At 42.1% G+C, this 24,919-nt stretch overlaps 1 protein-coding gene and 1 long non-coding RNA gene across 14 annotated transcripts in view; one reads left to right on the top strand and one right to left on the bottom strand.

Moving 5' to 3' along the window:
• LOC105482130 (pleckstrin and Sec7 domain containing 3) overlaps nt 1-24,919 on the bottom strand; it is a 710,412-nt gene that overhangs the window by 323,422 nt on the left and 362,071 nt on the right. For 9 of the 13 annotated variants that reach the window (XM_071068564.1, XM_071068551.1, XM_071068554.1 and 6 more), the window contains 2 exons: nt 20,475-21,582; nt 16,543-16,938 (listed from right to left, as the gene is read on the bottom strand). In XM_071068564.1, the coding sequence (XP_070924665.1) occupies nt 16,543-16,938; nt 20,475-21,582 (1,504 nt within the window). Of the gene's footprint in view, nt 1-2,520; nt 5,345-10,804; nt 10,822-16,542; nt 16,939-20,474; nt 21,583-24,919 lie in introns of those variants that run through there. The other 4 variants (XM_071068557.1, XM_071068556.1, XM_071068560.1 and 1 more) reach the window with 3 other exon arrangements.
• On the top strand, nt 2,902-6,600 carry LOC139355903 (uncharacterized). Its single transcript, XR_011607178.1, has 3 exons — nt 2,902-2,982; nt 3,198-3,265; nt 6,532-6,600. It is a non-coding gene; the product is annotated as an uncharacterized lncRNA (long non-coding RNA).

Below are 24,919 nucleotides of genomic sequence, written 5' to 3'. Positions count from 1 at the left end.
CTAGACCTGTCAAGCACATTCAGCTCTTGGTGACACAACCCAGCTGTGCAGGCGGTTCCCATCAAGGGAGCTCCAGACGTTCTGGACACTGTGCCACGGAACTGCAGGGAGGGACCGAGCTGCACAGGGAGCTGGCAAGCCCGACAGAACTTTCCCTACCACATCTGTACTTCTGCACCAATAAGGCACTTTCAAATCAGATCCCAAAGAGCTACGCAGATGCTGCCTCGCAAGGATAGACTAGAAACTGACAGTGGAGATTCCTTCTGGGGAGTGGGGCCGAAGCAACTTCCAATTGAACTTTTACCATCGGCATCATATTCCTTTCATAATATTTTTGAAAACTAGATCAAAATTCAGTGTAAAAGCCATAAGGATGATAGCTTACACTGGAAAGTGGTGAAGGCAAAAAAGAAACGGACACCAGATGATGTAAACTAATCACACAAGAAAACTGTTTTCAACAAGAGCTTTAGAAACACTGAATTAAACGTAAGAACTTTATAAAGTAGAACAAAGATTCCTATTTGCAAATTTTACAAAAATTTCCCTGGGCTGTAACAGAAGAAACTGAGCCATTTTTCAGGCAGGAAAAAAAAAAAAGTTTTTAGTACTTATTCTATTAGGCATTTTCACATATTTTATCTCATTTAATCTCAATAACCATGGAATAAAAATAATATCCACAAGTGACAGACCAGGAAACTCAGACCAGGCACTCAGAGAAGCTAAGCAGCCTTCACACAGCTGCGGAGCTACCAACTCTAAAGTGTAAAGACAGAAAGGGACAATCTTGGAATACAGGCACGTCCTTAAAAAGCTGCCACCACTGCTGGGCAAAGGCAACCTGCACCTACGGAAGAACCCAGACACGATGGCCAGGTCCTGACAGCCCTTTCTCCAGTGGGTCACATGCTGCCTATGGGGTACATGTGTACACAATGCAGCTCCCCACGTTTGTGATGAAACTGACACGCCCTCCCCACTACAGATGTTTTCACAAAGTGCTGATGGACTTGCACTAATCCACCCATTTTCCTCTCCCAGCCCCCAGTGCCACTGAAGCCTGCATTTGAGAGAGGCCCGGCTGAGATGAGAACAGAGGTGCTACTCTGGAACCTGGCCACAAGGAAGCCTGATGTGTTTACAGTATGAGTTTGCCCACAGCTTCAAATTCATCAACATCATGCTCTAACATCTAAGTCCTCATGTGCCTGACATAAGCACAATGTAAACATCTCAATAGCCAATGATCATTAACATTGACTGAACTCTTTTAGAGCAGAAACAACTATGGTAATTGCTTCCCAAGCACTACACACTAGTTAATCCTCACAGCCACCACCCCTCATGTTAGATACTATTATCATTCCTATTTCATTTATGAGGAAGCTGAACTTCAGGAGTGGTTAAGTAACTTGCTAGAGGCCAAACTGTAAGGAGTAAAACTTAAGCCTATGGGCCTATGACTCCTAAATCAGACTCACAGCCACCCTGCTTAGGCCTCTCATAAAATATGTTTAATGGCCTTTTTTTCCCTCAAGTATTCTGTCATTTCTTATTAAAGTTATGAAACAAAATGTCCAAACAGAAGAGGCAAAATTGTTATACTGATGGGCTAGCCAGACAAACGGCATTATAAAATACTGGAAATAGGAACTTACAAATCCGTAGTCAAGGCTAGAAAAGCCAATTTTAGCAATGCATACCCACAAATATGCCTGTTACAATCACTGACTACCTTGGAAGTTCAAGTCCTGGAGTTCTTGCTGGGTTTTGGATGGTCATGAATTACTCTTCAATTCCAGGCATCTTGAAAATGGACATAGTGTCAGTGGGCTAGGCTCACTTCCCCTTCTTTAGCATCCTTGACCTCACTTATCCCCTGCCTATTCAACGTAACAACAGAAACTTTCCCACAAACAAATCCTGAGGCTGAAATTCCCTCAACTCCAAAGGGGGGAAAAAACCAAAAAAACTCCCTATGCCCTCTTCATTCGATAACTGGTTAGTCTTTGAAGTTTCAGGCATAACATTGAATTCTAAGATGAATCATCTTCCATACTCACAGCACAGCTAACTTTCCCTTCAGAGCAGTGATACACCAAAATAAGAACGATAGCCTTCTGCAGTAGTCATTACGGACCTCACTACATGACCAAGCTCAAATTAGTGACATTCCACAGCCCGGATGAAGTTTCACAAAGGGTAGCTGGAGTCCACATGCAGTCTAGGTAGACCCAGCTATGTCTAAACACCTCAAAGAGCAGCACAACTCCATTAGGGAAAAATCTCATTTTGCCCAAACATTGTAGACACTGTAATAAACATACTCTTCATTTGTCATCCTTATTTAGAAATTAACATACGATCATGTTCCTAAGTCTTTCCCCTAGGATCACCTTATAATGCTTTTCATTTGAAATATTTTCAAATCTAAGGAAGTCTACACAATTACAATTATACATAATCCAGTACTGCCTAGGACCAGACAAAGGCAATAAACCAAATTCCAGTTACCTCCGTCAGCAAACAGTCTGCCCATAATTCTGTCACGCATTGAAGAGCATTCTCCCATTCCATCTGCTCAGCAAACTTTCATCTTCCGCACGGGCTCTTTTAATGTACTTCTAAAGCTGCTTCTGTTGCCAGTACAAACTGCTACACACTGACTCCACAGTGACATTCTCCCAGAATGCCACTGGATCCCTCAGGGGCTCAGGGATACGAACTTGAAAGAAGTTGAAGGAGGACGTCCCCCTCTTCCCAGCCTCCTCTCTCAACAGAGCTTCCCTCCAAGAGACCTGCTTCAAAAGTCCAGACCCAGTGAAGTCACTCATGACCTCACAAAACTCCAGTTTAACTCTTTAAGAGCCAGAGAGCAAGCTGACAGCAGGCAGAAAAGGCGACTGTCTACGCTTATTTGGAGTGGTTGCCTGTTTAAGGGAAAGGAGACATGCGTCCAGCATCGTTCAAAACAAAGTAACTTCGGCACTGATTTGGTTTAACAGCACTGAAGTTTTTGGAACAACTATTTTTTAGACTGCAGTTTCCTAAAGCACACACAGCCTGGTCCCAAAGAAATGACTGAAATAGACAACAAAATAGATTTAAGTCGTTTATATTATACACAATTCAGCTCTGTTAAATTCACACTTAATCTTATGTAACTTGTGTTTTTCTATTTTCATTTCTAGTTTTGGTTTTTCTGCTCGTGGATGTGAAAATATGTATTGTCCTGTTGTCCAAAGCCTGCTTCAGACACGTAAGTGGCCAGGCGACACTCACAGCTGTCAGACACAGGCAACAACTGCCACAGAAGCATCCGAGAAACCAGGGACAGCAGGAGCTGAGAGCCACTGGAAGCCGTGGTCGCCAGACCTAACCAATAGATGGCAGAGTGTGTGTCAGCCCCTAACAGAGAAAGACCAGCCTCACTTCAGTCCCTTTTCCACGCTTTTCCTTGAGCTCCTGCTATTTTTGTTGGGATATGGGGATTATCAGGACCTGGAGATTTAAGACTCAAAATTATTTTCTAAACAGAAGTTTAGGGTGTGGTCTAAACAATTCCCGGCCCCACCCTGACCTACTACATTAGAATCTGCATTTTAACAAGAGGTCCAAGTGGTTTACGTTCACGTGGAAGTTTTCAAAGCACTGGTCTACAATAGTGGTCCATGGAGCAAACCTGGAGTAGTAAAGCTACAGTGTTCTCAAATTTGATTGCACATTAGAATCAAACAGGGAGCTCCGTAAGCTTCTCATCTCTAGGCTTCACCGTCAGAGATTCTATATGTTAGAGTGGCCCCTGGACATGGATAGCTTTAAAAACTTCCCAGGTGATTCTGATATACAGCCTAAGTTGTCAACCCCTTGCTACTCCCAGATGTGGGCCTCAGACTCACCGACATCACTTCTAAACAGAAGTGGATAAAAATTATACGCTCAAAGACCATGTAATATGCCCTTTCAAGAATGTTCTGGTTCACCAGAAAATGATTATACTTACCATGCAGTAATTTTATTCCTAAATATATACCCAGCCTAGAGAAGTTCTTCCACGTGTGCCCAAAAGGCCACGTGAAGGCTCTGCACATCGCCACGCTGTCTGACATAACAAGACAGTCAAAATGCCCATAAATAGAAAAATGAAAAAAACAGGTTATAGTATGTTCACATAATGAATACTATACAGCAATTAAACCGACTGAACTAGGGCCGAGTCAATAAGAATGAATTTCGAATATTGAGAAAAACGGACAATCTAGAAATACAGGTATGTCCTCAAAAAGCAGCCACCACTTCTGGGCAAAGGCAACCTGCACCCATTAAAGAACTGAGACACAATGGCCAGTTTCACAAAAGGAAACAAGAGAGCATGTGTATGGAGTTGAAAAGCGTGTGAAACAACACTGTGTCACGATTACAGATGCACATCTCTAAAGGAATGATAAACGTCAGCAGCTCAATGAGGTTCACAGCTCATGGTTACTGCACTACCTAGGGAAGGAAACAGAGGAATGGGGCCTGGCGGCATAAAGAGGAGAGGAGTCTGCAATTCATCTGAAATGCTCTTATGTCCTAAGTGGGATGATGAGATGACAGGGGTTTATTATTGTGTACACTTTTTGGTATGCCTCAAATGTTACAGAAGCTTTAGAAAGCCAACCGCATCAAGGTTACAACCTCTTTGAGTGTAGCAACACCTGTTCAGTCTGGACGATTAACAGAACAGGAGGCAAAGAGGTTAACAATTCCCTTCACTCTCAAGTCCCCAAATCCAAGCAGCTGCTACTCCTTCTGCCATAGTTTAGCTCCTTCTATCTGACACGTCACCCTGCTCCATGCCACCCACAACCCTGTACACATAGCCAACTCATCCTTCACAGCCCACCTCAAAATGCAGCACCCCCACAAGGGCCTCCATGACATCCCATGATGCAAGTAGCCCCCACCTCGGAACCGTACAGCCTGGCTCTCTGCGCTCGGCACTAGAATAATTTCTGAAGTTATGGGATCTGCCTGTTTGAGAGACACCTTAATATCTACCATAGAGCATCTGCTCATTAAGTTCTTCATTCAACAAAAACTGAGTGCCCAATATGTGCTTGCCACTATGCCAGGGGTTCTCCAAGTCCCAATACGTAGAACTTGAGAAGACCACGGCCTAACAGAAGTATAGGCCTGTAGCTAAGTATAATACTTTTAATACTATGTGCTGAATCCTCAAACAGTTGCTAAATGAATGTCAACTATGAATAATGAACTTTTAGGACTGTTTCACAATCGTAACTATTCAATACATCTTATTTTCTCTATACTAAAGACTTTATAATATTACTCTTGACAAGAAAATACCCCCTTGTTTGCGTTGAGGTGGGCTTCTAAATAGAGTAATTACAAAGACAATAAAAGAATCTATCATTAAACCTCCTCACAGTCAAGGAATTGAAGGCTCTTAGAATTATTATTACAGAAAAACAACATCTCAAGTCGATTCGATTTTACCACAGTCCCTTCATACTAGGCGACTTTGAAGAGGTTTTAAAGATGTTTCCAGCACTGTTATTACTGATAATAGCCAACATTTATTGAGTTCTCATGAAGTGCCAGTAAATGATTTAGAGAGAGAATTGACTAAAATTTGAACCAAACCACTCCGACTTAAGGACCCACACTCTTCACCACCAAACCATACTGTTTCCTAGGCAGGAAAATCAAGCAACCTCTGCTGGTGTCATTTGGATGGACTCCCTGTCACCACCACACCAAAAACAACAGAAGAAATCATTTCCAGGTTCACAGCCAGGAGCACTCACTCTTACAAACCTCCATCAGGGGAATCGTCCTCTCCAAAAGCAGAGTTACCTTTAACAGCCTCACTCCCGCTGAGAAGAGGGACTGGCTCGACTTTGCATTCTGCCTCTAAGCAACTTCCAGTAAATGCCTCTCAAACTTCAACGTGCTCATGGATCACCTGGGAATGTGTTAAAATGCAAATTTTGCTCGAGCGGGTCTGGGATTATGTCTGAGACACGTTTCTAACCAGGCGCAGGTGATGTCTGTTAATCTGAGGCCCACACCTGGGAGCAGCAAGGGGTTGAGAACCTAGGCTGCACATCAGAATCACCTGGGAAGCTTTTAACGCTCTCCATGTCCAGGTGCCACTCTAACGAATACAATCTCTGACGGTGAAGCCTGGAGATGAGAAGCTTACAGAGCTCCCTGTCTGATTCTAATGAGCAATCAAGTTTGAGAACCACTGTACTACAGCTTTACTACTCCAGGTTTGCTCCATGGACCACTGTTGTAGACCAGTGCTTTGCAAACTTCCCCGTGAATGGAAACCACGTGGACCTCTTGTTAAAATGCAGATTCTAATGTAGCAGGTCAGGGTGGGGCTCGGGTCTCTGCAATTCTAATAAGCTCCCAAGTGAATGCTGTTGGGTGGCAAGATGGTGAGTAAAAACATCAGAAAATCGCAGGAGTTCAGTGTGTGATTTATAAGGCTTTCCTTTCTTTTAATTTTAGATTCAGAGACCAGTAGAATACCTGCAAACAGAGCGTCAGGCACAAGCGTAAGAAACAGCATATGAGGTATGGGGATAACGAAATGGAAGCATTTATCTAACATTACACAGGATAGTTTAATATCAATCCTCATTAGCATTCATAAGACACATATTTACCTTCCTTTGCACCATGGCCACTGTCTGTCTCAAGTGCTAAAAAATGAAGGCTCTGCTAACAGCTTCAGCCAATTCAATAGACAGACATACCTTGGATATATTGCTGGTTCAATTCCAGAATGCTGCAATAATGCAAATAGCACAATAGAGCAAGTGATACAAATTTCTGGATTTTCTGGTGCCGATAAGAGTTAGGTTTACGCTGTAGTTTCTCAGTGTGCAACAGCATTATGTCTAAAAACAACAGTGTACATACTTTCATTTAAAAACAAACTTTATTACTAAAAAATGCTAATGATCATCTGAGTATTCAGCAAGTCCTAATCTTTGCTGATGGAGGGACTTGCCTCAATGTTGATGGCTGCTGACTGATCAGGGTGGTGGTTGCAGAAGGTTGGGGTGGCTGTGGCAATTTCTGAAAACAAGACAAAAATGAAGTTTGCTGCATCAATGGACTCTTCTTTTCATAAAATATTTCTCTGTAGCCCGTGAGGCTACTTGATAGTCTTTTACCCACCACAGAACTTTTTTTTTTTTTCAAAATTAAAGTCAATCCTCTCAAACCCTACCACTGTTTTATTAACTAAGTTTATGAAATATTCCAAATCCTTTGTAGTCATCTCAATGAGGTGCACAGCATTTTCATCAAGAGTAGACTTCATCTCAAGAAACCATTTTCTTTATTCACCCATAAGAAGCAACTCTTCATTTATTAAAGTTGTATCATGACACTGCAGCAATTCAGTCACATCTTAAGGCTCCACTTCTCGTTCACTTGCTATTTCCACCATATCTGCAGTTGCTTTATCTACTGGAAGTTTCGAACCACTCAGTCATTCATGAAGGTTGGAGTCAACATCTTCCAAATTTCTATTCATGTTGCTATTCTGACCTCCTCCTCCCACAAATCACAAATGTTCTTAATGGCATCTAGAATGGTGACTCCTTTCCAGAAGGTTTTCAACTGACTTTGCCCAGATCCATCAGAGGAATCACTATCTATAGTGGCTACAGCTTTACACAATACATTCCTTCCAGAAAAGCTCAAAGTCAAAATTACTCCTTGATCCACGGCTTGCAGAATGGATATTGTGTAGGCAGGCAAGAGAACAGCATCAGTCTTCTTGTACAGCTCCATCAGAGCTCCCGGGTGACCAGGCATCTTGTCAATGAGTAGCAGTAGTATTTTGAAAGAAATCTTTTTTCCGTTTTTCCCCCCTAAGCAGTAGGTCTTAACAGTGGGCTTAAAATAGTCAGTAAACCATGCTGTCAGCAGATGTGCTGTTATCTAGCCTTTGTAGTTCCATTTCTAGAGCACAGGTACAGTAGATTTTTATTTTATTTTTTTTGAGACGAAGTTTTGCTCTTGCTGTCCAGGCTGGAGTGCAATGGCACCATCTTGGCTCACCACAACCTCCGCCTCCTGGGTTCTAGTGATTCTCCTGCCTCAGCCTCCCGAGTAGCTGGGATTACAGACACCCACCACCATGCCCAGCTAATTTTTGTATTTTTAGTAGAGAAGGGGTTTCACCATGTTGGTCAGGCTGGTCTATTGACCTTAGGTGATCTGTCCGCCTCGGCCTCCCAAAGTGCTAGGATTACAGGTGTTAGCCACCACGCCAGGCCACGGTAGATTTAAGTATAATTCTGAAGGGCCGTGGGATTTTCAGAATGGAAAATGAGCACTAACTTCAACTTAGTGTCACCAGCTGTATTAGCTCCTAACAAGGGTCAGCTTGTCTTTTCAAGCTTTAAGAAAAGGCAATGCCTCGTACTCTGTAGCTAAGAAAGTCCTAGACAGCATCTTTTTCCAATAGACGGCTATTTGGTTTACATTGAAAATGTGTTGTTTACTGTAGCTCCCTCTATCAATTATTCCAGCTAGATCTGGATAACTCGCTGCAGCTTCTACATCAGCACCTGCTGCTTCGCCTAGTACTTTTATGTTATGGAGATGGCTTCTTTCCTTAAACCTCATAAACCAATCTCTGCTGGCTTCCAGCTTTCTGGCTGCAGTTCCTTCACCTCTCAGCTTTCAGAGAACTGAAGAGAGTTAGAGCCTTGCTCTGGCTTCAGCTTAAGGAGACATTGTGACTGATTTGGTCTTCTATCCAGACCATTAAAACTTTCTCTATCCAGAAATAAGGCGTTTCTCTTTCTTATTATTCATGGGTTCAATGAAGTAGCACTTTTAATTTCCTTCAAGAACTTTTCATTGCATTCACAACTTGGCTGATTGGTGCAAGAGGTCTAGCTTTCAGCGTATTTTGGCTTTCAACATGCCTTCCTTACCAAGTTTAATCCTTTCTAGAACTTTATTTAAAGCGAGAGACGTGAAACTCTTCCTTTCATTTGAACATTTAGAGGCATTGCAGGGTTATTAACTGTCCTAATCTCAATATTGTGTGTCTCAGGGAATAGGGAGGGCCGAGGAGAGGGAGAGGGGGGCGGGAACAGTTGGTTTCATGGAGCAATCAGAACACACAAAACTAACTGATAAGGTTTGCCATGTTATATGGGCATGGTTTGTGGTGCTCCAAAACGATGACAATAGTAACATCAAAGATCTCTGACCACAGGTCACCATAACAGATTTAACAGTAACGAAAAAGCCCGAAATACTGAGATAATTACTAAAATGTGACACAGAGACACAAAGTGAGCACCTGTTACCAGAAAAAATGGCACCAACAGACTTGTGTGAGACAGGGCTGCCACAAATCTGTAATTTGAATAAAAAAAAAACACAGAGTATCTTCAAAGAGCAATAAAGCTAAGTGCAATAAAATGAGGTTTGCCTGTAGCTCTGTATTTCAGTTTACAGCAAGCTTATAAAGTGAAAAACAAGATTAAAGTACTGTAAACCAGCCCCTTTGGAGTTCAGGCAAATTTGTACTCCTGTGTAAAACACCTTCAGAGAACGATTTACTCAGGAAAGTCGGTGTCTTTTTTTCCTCCCCAAACCAAGGCTCGATGGATAACATCCAGTGTTGCAAATATGGTGCTAAGAGACCTCTGCTAACATGAATATCGCTTCCTTTAAAAGTTAAATAGCGTACTGATACAGGAATAAAAATATTGCTGTATCATCTCGATCAATTAAAGTATTAACCACCATTCCAGTTTTTATTTAGACCTATGATTCTCCTTGTAATCACTCATACCTCTAATGTCCGTTATCATTTGATGCCATTCTTTGATCAAAGCTCATCTAAGTAACAGGCACCCCACCATGCTCTTCACACCAATAGCCACCAATATCCAGGGAATGACTTCGGTTTGTTTTAAGGTTTAAACCACAGAGTTAGAATGTCTCCAGGAATAGCTATTTCAAATCCAGGACCATTTCCTGAGGTCATCGCTAATTTATAAAAGAGGAACCAAACAGGGAGGGCACAAGACCAATAGGGTGAGGGCTGTCTGAAGGGCACGGAAAGAACAACCAAGGACCCACAGTGCACTTAGCTTCCCTCCTGGGCTCCCTGACAATCGACCCACTGTTGGAGAAGGGACAAAGCACAGAAGAGCTGCCAGGAAACTGACCTTACAGGGCACATTTTCTACAGAGATGGCATTAGAAGGACACATAAGTAAAACCTAAGTGTTCTTGTGTGAGCCCCTCACAGTCCCACCCTCAGCCCACTCCTCACCCTTGAGAGCTTTCTCATGCCCACAGCTGCAAGTGTCACGTCTACAAGGGTGACTCCAAAGTCTCTCCAGTGACCTTCAGTGCCATATTCCCATCAGCCCTACACAAGTAACCCTCTCTGTCCTCCAATTCGACCTCTTTATATCTGATCCCACTAGGTGTCCTCCTACCAACGCTGCTGCTTCCCCCAACTCCAGTGGAGGGTTTCTTGCTCCAACCAGTCACCCATGCTTGAACTCTCACAATCATTTTGACTCAGCCCCACGTGTCCTAGAGTCAACCATTCATCAAATCCTTGCATCTTTCTTTTTACCAGGCTGTTTCTTATCTATTTTCTTATTGTTCCCTAGACTCTTAAACTACTGCAAAACCCATAATAGGTTTAAACTAAATATCCACAAACTAGAACTTAGCAAAGTCTTACCACAAAACTGTAAATTGGTTGATAAGGCTATTTCCATCTTACCAATAAGCAATCAGAAGTTCCACGAATGAAAAGACCTGCCCGAGATCAAGCTGCCAAGAAAGAGGATGGCTTCGCCCTCCTGTCTTCTGTGTCAACTCTCCAGGTCTATTCCACCTACCACAGTGCGCTGCGCTGCACAGAAAGAAGGTAATTTCTCAGGAAGCCCCGTAGTAAGTGTCTGGTGCAGGGCTTCTGTCCATGGCCAAGTGGCAGGATAACTTTTCTTTGGGTTACTACTGTCGTTGGTATTCATTTGTATTTAATGAGCTCCTACTGTGTACCAGACATCGTTAGGCCACTTGACTTTCTTTTCTTCATTTTTGTTCCATCTGATTAATCTCATTTGCTCCTCCTTCCTTTACAACACAGGTATTATTAATTTCGTTTTACACTTGGAAAGGGCCTCGGATTTTACGTACTTATTCATAAATACACACCTAGAAAGTGAAACAATTCAAAACCAGGAATAACTGGCTCTGAGACCTAGAAGAGCCCCTAACCCACATCACTGAGCAGGAACTCCTTTGTGGTTTAAAAAAATAAAATCAAGTCAGCATTATACTACTGTGGAAAGAAGCCAGAGAGAGAAAAATGAGAGCCTCTTTTTTGACCAAACAAATTTAAAATGTAGAAGAAAAGGATTAAAGAGATTACTGAAGCAACAGCAACCAGCTCATGAAGCCACGAGGCAGCAGAGCTTCCCACCACGAATGGCAGAAGAGAAGCCGGGAGCTCCGTGGGCAGCCAGATCTCTCCAATTTCACAACATCAAAATGTTGTTCTCTGTCACCAGCTTCACTAATGTCACATTATTTTTAATTTATTCTTTTATATTTATATATTATATTAAAGTGGCTTCAAGTTTAAACTGGGATGCTGAAACAATTTTTCAAATCACATTTCAACAAATTTCTACTTCTTCTTTCACATGAATTCTTCCTAAGTGGACAAACAATATGGATAGAGAAAAACTGAGGAAGAAAGAGAATAATTTCCAAACACTGCATTCCATTTGAGAAAGGGGAGAAAAAAATAAGAGCAAGACAAAAAAGTCCCCACAAATATTAAATTCAGAGTGAGCTGAAGACAGACTGAAGTGCTTCCCTCAGGCAGATCAGCTGCACGCAGATGTAATTCACCTGTTCCGCCGTACCGTTGGTATCCTGAGCAAGATCTGAAAGGAAAACTAGGAAGCTAAGATATAAAATAGATCTATCACACTACAAAGGTTATTTCAAAAACCAGCTTCATATATTTCAGGGAACCAAAAAAACAAGTTTCTGCCATGTCACTGTATTTGCTATTTCTTTTTCTCCTGTCCAAACCCAAGCTCAATGGAAATGGACAATATTCAGCTCTGTTGATGGTCACAGTGACATTTGTGCCTTAAGAACTTACTGATTGGAGTTGTGGTCATCTGCTGATAAGCCTGCGAGCGAGAAGCACCCAGACACAAAGGAACCCATTGAAACGGGTGTAACTGTAAGTCTCTAATTATCCTTTCTAATTTTGGAGCCATGTGACAGGACTTCACACAGCACCACTGAGCCCTGGTCAGCCTGAGTGCCATGTAGCTGGACCACACAGGGAGGGGATGCTTCTCTTTGCTTCTTCATTAAAATACTGTGTTCCATGCGTAGGGTGAGCTGTTTCTGGCTGACATGTGGCTCACGGATCAACAGGCAGGCAGAGCACCTGGGAGAATGTATTAGGCTGGTGCAAAAGTAATTGCAGTTTGCCATTGAAAGTAATGACAAAAACCTTAATTATGTTTGTGGCAACCTCATAGTCCGTCCAGATTTATTCCAGGATTTTAAGAGGCTTTTTCACCTTACACAGAGTGAGCTGCTTGATGTCACAAAGGTATTTAATACTTTTAAAGACAAATAGACAGGCACTCAAAAAAAAAAAAAAAAGTCTTTCCCAGCTGGATACTAGAATATTATAGATTTGGAATATTTTCTTCTTTGACTTGAGTAGGGAGAGTAACAGGGATGAACAATGTCCCTCTGGCCACCAAAGGACGGCTGAGCCCAAGCCTGGAAGGCATTTCTGAGGGAAAGAACTAAGTGCTACAACACCCCAGTCAGCTTTCCCCACCTCTCTCACCTTTCTTTAAACGAGCAGTTCAGCCGAGAACAATGTCATCCTGTGTTCAGAAAAAAATCACTGTCCAATACTGCCACTGAAATAATCTTTAATGACAAAGTAAAGACAGATGTTGAAACAGAAAAGGATTTAAAAGGAAATCGAGGCAATACCAAAGCAAATACATTTTTGTTTTGCTGAAGATACCTGGTCTTGTTCTAGATCTACCATGAAATCATTATCACTTGGTCCAGTTCAGCACAGTCCAGGAAGAGCACGGGCTCTGGAGGCTGACTGCCTGTGTTCGAGGGCTGAGCATGCCACTCACCATCTGTGTGACCTTGAGCAACTTACTCAGCCTCTCTGCACCTCGGTTTCCTTATTTGGAAAATTAGAACACTAATAGTTCCTTTCTTCCTCCTAGCTCATGATGAGAACCAAACATCATGTGTTTACTAAATAAATAAAACCTATGGGCTACATATGACACACAATTATATTCAGAGACTAGCTAAAGCAATATTTTTTACAAGCTAACGACTAACACTTTATACATTAAAATCAATACTTAATCTCCTTGGTTCACATCTCCCAAATATCAAGAAGGCGTGATCAGGGGAGAATTCATTAGTCTTATTCCTTGTCTTTTGTGCCTTCCTCAGAGCTCACTTTATCCCATGTGCTCAGTCCCCCACCTCTAGCAAGGAAGCAGGAAAGGCAGGTGAACACAGATGGAATGGAGGCATGGGCACTGCTTTTACTTATCACTTTTCTTTTGTAAACATATTAATACAATTGAAATTTTTTTTTTCCTTTAATTCTAACAGTTGGGCCCCCAGTGCTTGGCTGAAGGACAGGCTTAATACCTCAATGTCCACTTCCTTACCTCCGCAGAGGGATATTTCAACATAGATGAAATTTTAAAAGGCCAGCTCACGGATTGCTTTAAAAATATGTGGAAATATGTTTACTATTGACCTGGTAAATTTTCCCTCAAATTGAACGCATACACTGCCACCACCACCACCAAAAGCAGCTCTACATTGAGACCTTAGTTTCTTGAAAACAGATCATCTCAGACTTCCAGCTTTATCGACACATGGCATGAGAGAAATCAGATCAAAAGAAGAATAATAATATGAGAGAACCAACACCTAGCACAGTGAATGAATCTGGCCTAGGAGTCAGGTGACTTGAATTCTAGTACAGTATCTGTCACAAGACAGCCACGTGGCTTTGGGTAATATATCCCACCAAACTGGAATACAGATTCTATATTATTTAAAAAACTTTTTTTAAAAAGCTATCTGAGGCCCATTCAAGTAGTAAAATGTCCTAATTCTCTAACCCAGAATACTAACACAATTCTTTTGTGGTTGCAGCTTCTCCAAATCACCAAGGAAGGCAGAAGGGGTAAAGAAAAATATGAGTTTTCTAGTTTCCTTAAAATTTCTTAGGATCATTAAACCTGCCTTGAATAGAGGCATACATCAGAAAATAAAGCTTCCTCCACCTATAACCACGTATTATCATATGCCAACCTCAAATAACACAAAATGGGGGGTCCCACCAAGCTTGTCTGTCCAAGCCACTGGCAGTGCTCAGCGCATGGTAGGATGACCACCGTCAGGAATTGTACAGGAGGAGTGCCCGGGCTCGGGCAGAAGTGAGCTGGCACGTCACCAAGGTGCTTGTCACTCAGCACTAGAATGTGGTCCTTTACTACTAGACAAGATCTCCTGGTTTGACAATGAAGGGACACAGCTGAAACTTTATCTCAACACGGCCTGAAGGATACCACTGTTTAAATCTGAGATGCTAAAACACTATAACCTACTCCAATACTCTCTCCCAACTATTTAACTCTGTCCATCCTCGTGACTGGCACCCATGCTGGCCCAAACGATGACAACCTCCCATTCTAAGTGCACAAGCCGCACATTTAACAAACCTTTCACCCAATTCCTTCACTGATGTTCATCTCTTGGCTTCACTTACGACCACTCCCTGTAGCTTCTGCAGTGAAGCCTCTCGGCCCAAAACTCTTCAGTTCCCCAAACCATGTTTGGTCTGTAATATAAACAACTTCCACTCACCCTAGAAAACTGAGTTGGGATTTCCATGAAATTATCTGCAAACCTTTCCTACAGCATTTTATCGCAATTTGCAGTCCTCAGAGATGACGTTGAAAGGGGAGGACTAAGGTGGCACCCTCCGCCGAGGAGCACCGCCTTGCAGGGACACTGTTTTCAGGGATGCTTCCTCTCCAGGACTCTTCCACTGACAGACATTCTGATCTCAGAGATACAGGAAGTCTAGATGTGGACTAACCAGGCAACCAGTTCATATGCACACATTTACCCAGGCTCTGCTTTGTACCATGTCCTGTGTGAGGTGCTTTAGTCTCTATTAACCCTTTAAATCTCACGGCCTCACAACACACTGGATCGTTAACCCCATTTCGTAAATAAATAAATCAACTTTCAGAGAAAATAAGTGGCTTGCTCAAGTAATTCAGACCAAAATCTTGTTTTGACACCTTGTTCTTTTTATTCTCACTGTAACCCAATAAGACAACCGATATCCCCCAATCCATTTTCACAAGGAAATGCATTGCTACAGTGTCACAAGGTGCCAATCCTGAATTTGCTCATCCAATGAACTATTAACCTTCAAATTGGTTATAGAAAATGCTCAGCACAGGACAGACTGCCCAAAAAGAGAGGTGCATTGAAAACCTGTATTACTAGCTTTTTTTTTTTTTTAAACAAAAAGCACTGGTATTATTTCATATAGCTTTCAACAGTTTTAAAATAGTTGATCACCATTTAACACCCCCCACCAGCTCCATACAAACACACACACACACACACACACACACACACACACACACACAAAATATATCAAAACAAAATTCATAAAATTGTCACAGGTAGATAACCTGAGGATGACGAGCATGAAGAAATGAAATGCTGGGTAATCCATAAATAGATGTGGAATCTCCAGATGACAGGCAAGGTGCATACAACGTACAAAATGTGTCATTTTATCTCCCAGATAGACTAAAATCCTAAAGTAGAGAGAGAAAATAAATACACAGCCTAGACCAAGATATCAGCTCTCTCAAGCATCTGTCTAATTGGATCCTTCCTTCAACATGTCTGGAACAGGAGGACAGAATAGGACCTCTCAGAGCAAAGGACTGGAAGAGACTTTGCTGACTGCATAGTCCACCGCTTTAGTTTCCTATGAAGGAATCTCTGAGCTAATCAAATAACCTTCTTGAAGTCATCAACCACCCTCAGTGCCAAACTAAAGCTACGATCTCTCAGTGTTCTTTTCACAGCACCACGTCGCTGCCATTGTCGGAGCTGATATCTCACTCACCATCCCCAAATATTTGTTTGGTATCCAATTTATAGTCATCCAGGAAATACCACAGACTAAAATGATCACAGTTTGCCAATTTGACAAACCACTAAGGTGTGTCCTTCCTGCCCTAAAACTCAAATTACTTTTCACTCACATCATTGGCTTATATCCACAGAAATTGGCCAAATGATTTAAAAATATATTCCACACTCAGATTTCCCAAAGAAGAAACCCTACAAAAACCACCAGTATGAAATGTATGAGAATGGGACGAGTACCTTCCCCAGAAAGCAATCTCCGGGGTGCCCTTCGTGTAGATGGAGTCGTTGGCATCATTCAGCCCATTGGTGACCCCACTAGAATAGCCCATCACGATTCCACCATCTGCTGACACACTCAGGATATCCTGATGTCCTCCCCCTGATGTCCTCTCCAAGAACTGACCACCTTCTTTAATGCGCTGTTGTATCATTGGAGTGAGGGGCATTTCAAAGCTAAAATAGCTATCAGGCTCTGAGTATAATGTCTCCAGGGACTCCGCACTGTAGTATAAAGAAGTGTTGTCCAAAATGGTTTCAAACTGGGAGCTGTACACATCAGTGGAGTCCTCCGTATATCCAGGCCCGAGGATGTCTTCATCTTCCCCCTTAACGTGCTCCTCTTGTTCAGTGATCCTGGAAAGTAAATAAGAGTGAGGAATTCCAAGATTAGGTTAATGTCTTTATTTTTCCCCCTTCAATCATATAAAAAGGACAACATTCTGAAGATCTAACTCTTCTATTCATTGACTTATATCTTAACATATTTGGGAAGGAAGCTATGAAACATAATCAGGTTGAAAAAGTCTCACCATATATGTGGCTAGGACACTATAAATAATTTAATAAAGTTTCAAACTAGCTTCCTAATGTGTGAATACATCTGGTCCAATGAATATGTGAATAAAATATTCAATTCTCATTTTAGCCAACTATACCGTGCACATTCAGATTATTTGCAACTACCAGCATTCCTAATTATAACAGAATCAGATATCATGTAAACTTGATACGGCAAAATTTCGGTAAAAATACACCAAACTTTCATCAGTTGATTAATACTTTCTGATTTAAATAAGGCCAAATGCTCTCAAGCAGATGACTACATCAGAAGCCAAGAGCTGCCCCCTGCTGACAACACAGCAGCACTGCAGAGAGATTTCAGGTCCAAAATTAGATAGCCAACGAACAGCCTAACAAAAGCCAACAGAAGCCAAGGCTAACCAAAGCCTTGAGATATTAGAAACAGCTCAAAAGTCAATATACAGGGTGGGGCATTCACTTCGGCACACAAATGTGAACAATTAATATGCAGCATGTTCTTCAAATATTAAAAATGAACATTAGGATAACTAAGTAAAAAAAACTTGGGAGATAGATAACTAGGAAGAGCAAGAGGTCAAGAGTTAGAAAAACCGGAAGCTGAACTTTGGCTATCTCAATTACCAGCTATATCACTTGAAGCAACTTTACTTAACCTCTCTGAGCCTCAGATTCCTACAAAGAGGAATAAAATAGAAATAGGAATTATCTATTAAGCATCTCATAAGTCATCCACATTCCCAGGTATTATTGGAATCCACATTCAACATTGCAACTGGTTTGTTGTTTTTAAATACTGAAGGTCAGCCATGGACTAAATGCTATGTTCTTAATGGCTTCCCACTGCACTTGGCATAAACTGGACCGTTCCTAAGGTGATGCTCCTCTCCACCTCTCCACACTCACGGCACCCCATTCTCCCCTGCTCTTTTTTTTGAGATGCAGTCTAACTCTGTCACCCAGGCTGGGGTGTGTTGGTGCAATCTCAGCTCACTGCAGCTTCCGCCTCCCAGGTTCAAGTGACTCTCCTGCCTCAGCCTCTCAAGTAGCTGGGATTACAGGCACGTAACACAACGCCTGGCTAATTTTTGTATTTTTAGCAGAGACGGGGTTTCATCATGTTGGCCAGGCTGGTCTCGAACTCCCGACCTCAGGTGATCCACCCGCCTCGGCCTCCGAAAGTGCTGGGATTACAGGTGTGAGCCCCCATGCCCAGTCTCCCCTGCTCTTCAGGCATCAGCCACACAGGTTGAGTTTCAAATCTTCAAGCCTGGCACAGGCCTTGGCTTCACACATCTGCAGGAAGCACACACTAGTCAGGGAGCTCGGCAGCCTCCTGTGCACATGCTGTTCCCTCTGCCTGGAATATTCTTCCTACCCCTTCTCTGCCTGGCAAACTCATTCCTTCCTCATATCTCAGTTTAATTTCCATTTCCATAGAAAAGCTTTGTCCAAGCCATCAACTGAACTGGCCTCTCCCCTCCATCCAAATTATTCTTTCTCGTAGGTCTCTGTTCTTTTCCTTCACAGAACCTAGCACACTTTGTGATCCTATACCTATTAGCATGTTTATGTGATCAATGTTTATCTTCAGCGATAAATTCCATGAGGACAGTAACCGTGAGCCGCATCTATTTTGAACATTCTTTTATGCCCAGCATCTTGCAGTGTCAGGACATAGGAGACAACCGAAAAATATTTGTGGGAAGAAAAGAGGAATGAATTATTAATCTGAACAACAGTAAAAGTATATATTCCAGTGGGAATATAAACACTGGGCCACATGCCACATATCAAGGCCGCTTTGGAGGGAAGTCTGGAGAGCTGATGGGTTGGGGAGGGGAGTGGGAAGGATCCTGCCAGCGATCCCAAAGAAGCAACACTCTCAATGGGTTTGTTAACTGCAGAGGAAAAGGCATTTCCTTACACCGAACAAGAAAACAAGAAACAACCCTCGGCTTTGACACAGATGCTCTCCTGTATAAACTATAAAACATGGTGTCATGACGACTGACAGAAGAAAAGATGGTACCAATTAGAGGTACAGTACACAACAAATGACTACGATTGAAGGGAGTGGAGAAAGATGGGTCATGTCTGCCATTTATCCAGAGTCTAAGCTAGTGTAGATGTCAGAAATGCAGAGAAAGACCAGGAAATACCACATGACGCCAAGTTTCACTCATAAAGGCCATAAATCTCATAAGTGGGAGTTAAACAATGAGAACATACGGGCACAGGGAGGAGAGTATCACCCACCGGGCCCTGTCAGGGGGTTGGGGGGCAAGAGGAGGGATAGCATTAGGAGAAATACCTAATGTAGATGACGGGTTGATGGGTGCAGCAAACCACCATGGCACATGTATACCTATGTAACAAACCTGCACATGTAGCCCGGAACTTAAAGCATAATTAAAAAATAATAATAAAAGCCATAAATCAAAATATATGCTACTTGTGAGAAGAAGAAATTCCCATGTGAATACCAAGGATAAACTGAATTATAAAATCCACTTCTGAACCCCTGAGATGTCATTTCTAAACATAGGAAGCGGCCAACACAGTGGCTCACGCCTGTAATCCCACCATTTAGGGAGGCCAAGGTGGGAGGATCATTTCATGCCAGGAGTTTGAAACAGCCTGGGCAACACAGTGGGACCCCATCTCTACAAAGAAGACAACAGTTGGCCAGGCGTGGAGGTGCACATCTGTACTCCCAGCTACTCAGAGGGCTGAGATGGGAGGATCTCTTGAGCCTGGAAGGTCAAGGCTGCAGTGAGCCATAATCACAGCACTGTACTCCAGCCGACAGAACGAGACCCTGTCTCTGTATAAATAAACAAACAAACAAACAAAGGAAATTGAGTGGACCCAGAACCTCTGTGTACATACATGTATGTAGGCTGGACTGAAGGCATTGGTGTTATACCCAGAAGAAATGCCAAGGTTGGAAGTACCAGCTACATAGGGTGTGTCAAAAGAGTCCAAACCTTTTCATATTACTAAAGATTACGGTGGGGTATGTTAGTTACCTTGATGTTGGAAAACTTGAAATCTGTCAAATGTTAAGAAAATGTCAGAAAAGAATTCACAGTGTAGTGTTCACAGTCTGTTCAGAACTCTGTTTCCCTGGTCCATGCCTAATGGATGACTTTATAACGAGATCACTTTAATACCTGAGAAGCTCAGGAGGAATCTTAGCTTAGAAGGACCTAGCTTATAGTAGCTCCTCTTATATTCTATGATAACAAGGACCCAACGTTTTGTGACTGAGTTCTCCTATCAGGCACAGGATAACGGTTTTCTATGGTAAGTACCAGGCATCTCAGACAGCTACTCTGGGAGCTCACCTTTCCTTGTCTCTCTCTGGTTCAGGTGTCTTCTCAAGACGCTGTTTGTTTTCCTTTAGGAAGACTTCATCCTCTCCACTCTCATCAAGACGCACAGGGGAAAATGTCCTCGAGCTAGTGCCAGGCCTCTCTGAAGGAGCTTTCCAGGACTCATCCCAAACATGGTCAGTTAAACGACTTGAATGACACAAACCAGCTGATGAGATGAGACGGCCCGGCACTTTGGAAAACTCTTTGCTTTCAGGAGAGGCTGTTCTTTGCAGTGATGTCTCAGAATCTACAGGATGCTGGGTCTCTCTCTTATCTCCTCCTGTCCACAGGATCTCCACTCCTTGAAATTCCACATGTTTGACCCGGCCTGGGCGTCCCATGGAGCTGCTTTGATCACATCCCCCTGGGTGCTCTCTCCCAAGAGCAGACCTCTGCTCTTTTAAGAAACCAACACTGCCTGCCGAGTGGCAGGTCACCGCTGAGCTCCCGAGGGAGGCCACAGGACAAGATGGCTCCTGCACACAGAGCGCCCCCTTCCTCCCATTATTCATTATCTGGGAAAGCTCTGCCTGAGTGTCTCCAGTTAACAGCGCGGTCAGATCCTTCTGGATGCTCAAATAAAAACTTTCCTCCGTCGTTACTTCAGCTGAAAGAGGTATTTCTGGTGCTTTTTTTTGGCCAGCAGGGAGCAGTTTGTTGACTCTCTGTGTTTTATGACTGGCAGTGTCCAGCTCTTTTTCCACCTGCTGAACTGAAAAACTAGAAACAGCATCTTGGTCCAGTACCTTTGTAGCCTGTAATGTTCCGGAAATGATTCTGGCTTCTGTGGCTTTCAGAGCTGAAATCAAAGAGTCAATGGGCTGTAAACTTTGTTCCTTGAGGTGACTTTGAGAGGGGGCCTCTCTGACATCTTTTGGTCCTTCTGTAACACTGTCGAGCCCAGAGTGGCAGCCAGTAAGAGGCTGGACACCATGCTGCTCTTGCGGGTGGCATGGCAGAGTCTCACCATCAAACACCAGAGAAGCCCTTAGGCCATCTCCACCTTCCTCCATGGTTCCATATTCTGGAAATTCATTTGTGACATTTGGTGGGAGTAAAGTGCTTCCTCCATGATCACCTGTGAAAAGAACACAATGGACGCATGATTTGTTGTAGAAAGACAGGGCACAGGAGGTAACGATGCATATTCACACAGATTAGGCACTCAGTAATACTTATTCACTTGATTGCTGCATTATATCTGTCCTCCCACCACCCTATAACACATACTTCTCATGACACTGCAGTGACCCATTCTACTCAGCCTACATGAGTATAACCACAAAGCTTTCAGTATAGAGGGCAGTCTAATGACACCTGCCCTATTTAACTTTGCTTCTGGTGTCCCATACGTGAGGATTCAGTAACTCAGTTGCTTCATTTGCAAAAAGGGATTACAATAAGGATATGTACCACCTTCCAAATACCACTTATAAAACAGCAACTAAAATATTTACATTGGACATAGCACTAAAGAGCCCTATGACCCAGCCAGCAATATCTGTGCAGTGCAGTCTCTGAGACAGCCTCTGCAAAACACTTAGCATCTATTTACACTCAGTCAGTATTTTTTTCTGCCAGAAGTCTGCCCTTCATTGTTGGGTTTCTGTGGAGGGAAAAAATGCTTTCAAAACATCCCTGAAAAATAAGAATGAAGCCAACATGGAACGAGAAACTTACTGCGCTGATCAAGATTTCCAGGATCCCAACTACAGAAAATGCATTGTTCTCATTTCATTTATTTTCTCAATTGACAATAGTTTGTTTATATATATACACATGTATGTTTATATATATAAACTTTATATATATATTATACAACATGAGTGTATATGTATGCATTTAATATATACATACACTTGTAGAGTAGCTAAATCAAGCTAATTAACAACAACATACCAGGACTTTACCTCAGATTTTTGGTGTGTAGTGAAAACACTTGAAACCTACTTACTCTTCTAGCAATTTTCAAGTTTACAATACATCGTTATTAACTATAGTCACCATGTTCTACAACAGACCTCCTGAATTTATTCCTCCTATCTATCTACAATTTTGTATCCTTTGACCAACACCTCCCCAATCCCACCACCTGCCAGTCCCTGGTAACTATCATTCTAGTTTCTGCTTCCAAGAGTTCAACATTTTAGATTCTATATATTAGTAAGATCACCACCTGCATAAAATTTTAGTGGCAGCTTATGAAGAACCACAATATATGAAGTAAACAGTATTTAATTAGTATATATTCACTATATTGAACCAAATTTATAATATTTTCTTGTTAAAATGATAGCCAGTGAGAACTGAAGATGGGGACATTCTGACAAACCAAAACTTTAAATTGGGGGTTTACGGAGAGCAGTTATAGTCCTATCAGTCCCAGTATCCAGTCTTCTCCTGAACTTAGTTTTGGTTACTTTGTATCATGAAAACCCTCATCAATGCTGGAAATACAGTGTACTCACTTCTACTTTATGAAAGAGGACATTAGTTGTTACCATTTTTATTTATTTTATTTTATTTTATTTATTGAGATGGAATATCACTCTGTTTCCAGGCTGGAGTGCAGTGTTACGATCTCAGTTCACTGCAACCTCTACCTCCTGGGTTCAAGCGATTCTCCTACCCGTCTCCAGAGTAGCTGGGACTACAGGTGCGTGCCACCACGCCCAGCTAATTTTTGTGTTTTTTTTTTTAGTAGAGATGGGGTTTCATCATGTTGGCCAGGATGGTCTTGATCTCTTGACCTCATGATCCACCCGCCTCTGCCTCCCAAAGTGCTGGCATTACAGCCATGAGCCATCATGCCTGGCCATTGTGACCATTTTTAAACTACTGCAGAGTTACAACCTTCCTATTTTGTGAAATATTTGATAAATGTCTGTAATATGTACACTGAAATGGCTGAAAAAAAGGAAAAAAGACTTGATTCTGCCTGTAATCCCAGCTACTTGGGAGGCTGAGGCACGAGAATCATTTAAACCTGGGAAGCAGAGGTTGCAGTGAGCCAAGATTGCACCACGGTAGTCCAACCTGGACGACAGAGTGAGACTCCATCTCCAAAAAAAAAAAAAAATTTGATTTCCAAGGCATGCACTAAATGAGGTAACTTGGAAACATCAGTTATCCTAATAACTGACAATTATTAATTACTGATGCAATTACTAATAATAGATGTATTGCTATTTAACACACGGTATCCCCCAGTGTGTTAAATAGCAATACATCTGAGAGTATATGTTGCTTCATATTCCATGTTGTAAAATAATTTGAATATATACACTTTTTTTTTCTTTTTTAAAGACAGGGTCTTACTCTATCATCCAGACTGCAGTGCAGTAGTACGATCATAGTTCACTGCAGCCTCAAACTCCTCTGCTCAAGTGATCCTCCCACACCAGCCTCTCAGGGAGCTGGGACCACAGATGTGCACCATCATGCCCTGCTAACGTTTTTATTTTTTGTAGAGATGGGGTCTCACTATGTTGCCCAGGCTGGTTTCAAACTCCTGGCCTCAGATGATCCTCCTGCCTTGGCCTTGGGATTACATGCATGAGCCACCATGCCTGACCTGAAATATATTTTTAAAATTACATTCGAATCAAGTGTTGATGGAATCTAACAAGCACTTCTCTGTGATAGTACTTATAATACCTTCTACGGAAGAAAGAACTAATAAACTGTAGCTTGCTTACATCTGAAAAGGAAGCGACTTTTCAAACAATGAATTGAAAAAGACGATAGCTAAAAACAATGAAGAACCATCTTCCTAGGGTGGAATATTGACATTTTCTTTCTTTCAGTAAGGAACACAGTAGGTCTTTTCATGGTTCCACCTTTTAAGATTCAGTCATTTTTAGTATATTCACAAAACTGTACAACTATCACCACTATCTAATTCCAGAACATTTTTATCACTCCCCCCAAAAAACTGTATCCATAAGCAGCCACTCCCTATTTCAGCTTTTCTCAGCCCCTGGTAACTACCAATACACTTTCTGTCTCTATGGAATTGTCTATTCTGGACACTTGATATAAATGCAATCATACAATATACGGCATTATGGGTCTGACTTCTTTCACCTAGGACAAGGTTGTCAGGTGTACTCATGTCGTATCATGTATCAGAACTTTCTTCCTTTTTAAAATTATTTTATATCTATAAAGAGAGACAGAGTCTCTCTATGGTTCTCAGGCTGGTCTCAAACTCCTGGTCTCAAGCAAACCTCCCACTTCAGCCTCACAAGTAGCTGCACTACATGTATGCACCACTGAGCCTGGCTGAGAACTTCATTCCTTATTATTGCCACATAATATGTCATCGTAAGCGAACAGTCTTTACTTTGGCCATTCATCAAATGATGAGATAGTAGAGCTGTTTCCACTTGTTGCTATGAATAAAAAATGTGTAC

The sequence above is a fragment of the Macaca nemestrina genome, chromosome 8 (genome assembly GCF_043159975.1).
Source record: "Macaca nemestrina isolate mMacNem1 chromosome 8, mMacNem.hap1, whole genome shotgun sequence".
NCBI classification, from domain to species: Eukaryota; Metazoa; Chordata; class Mammalia; order Primates; family Cercopithecidae; genus Macaca; species Macaca nemestrina.
Note: the sequence above shows the minus strand (reverse complement) of the source record. Positions and strands in the feature narration are given on the sequence as shown.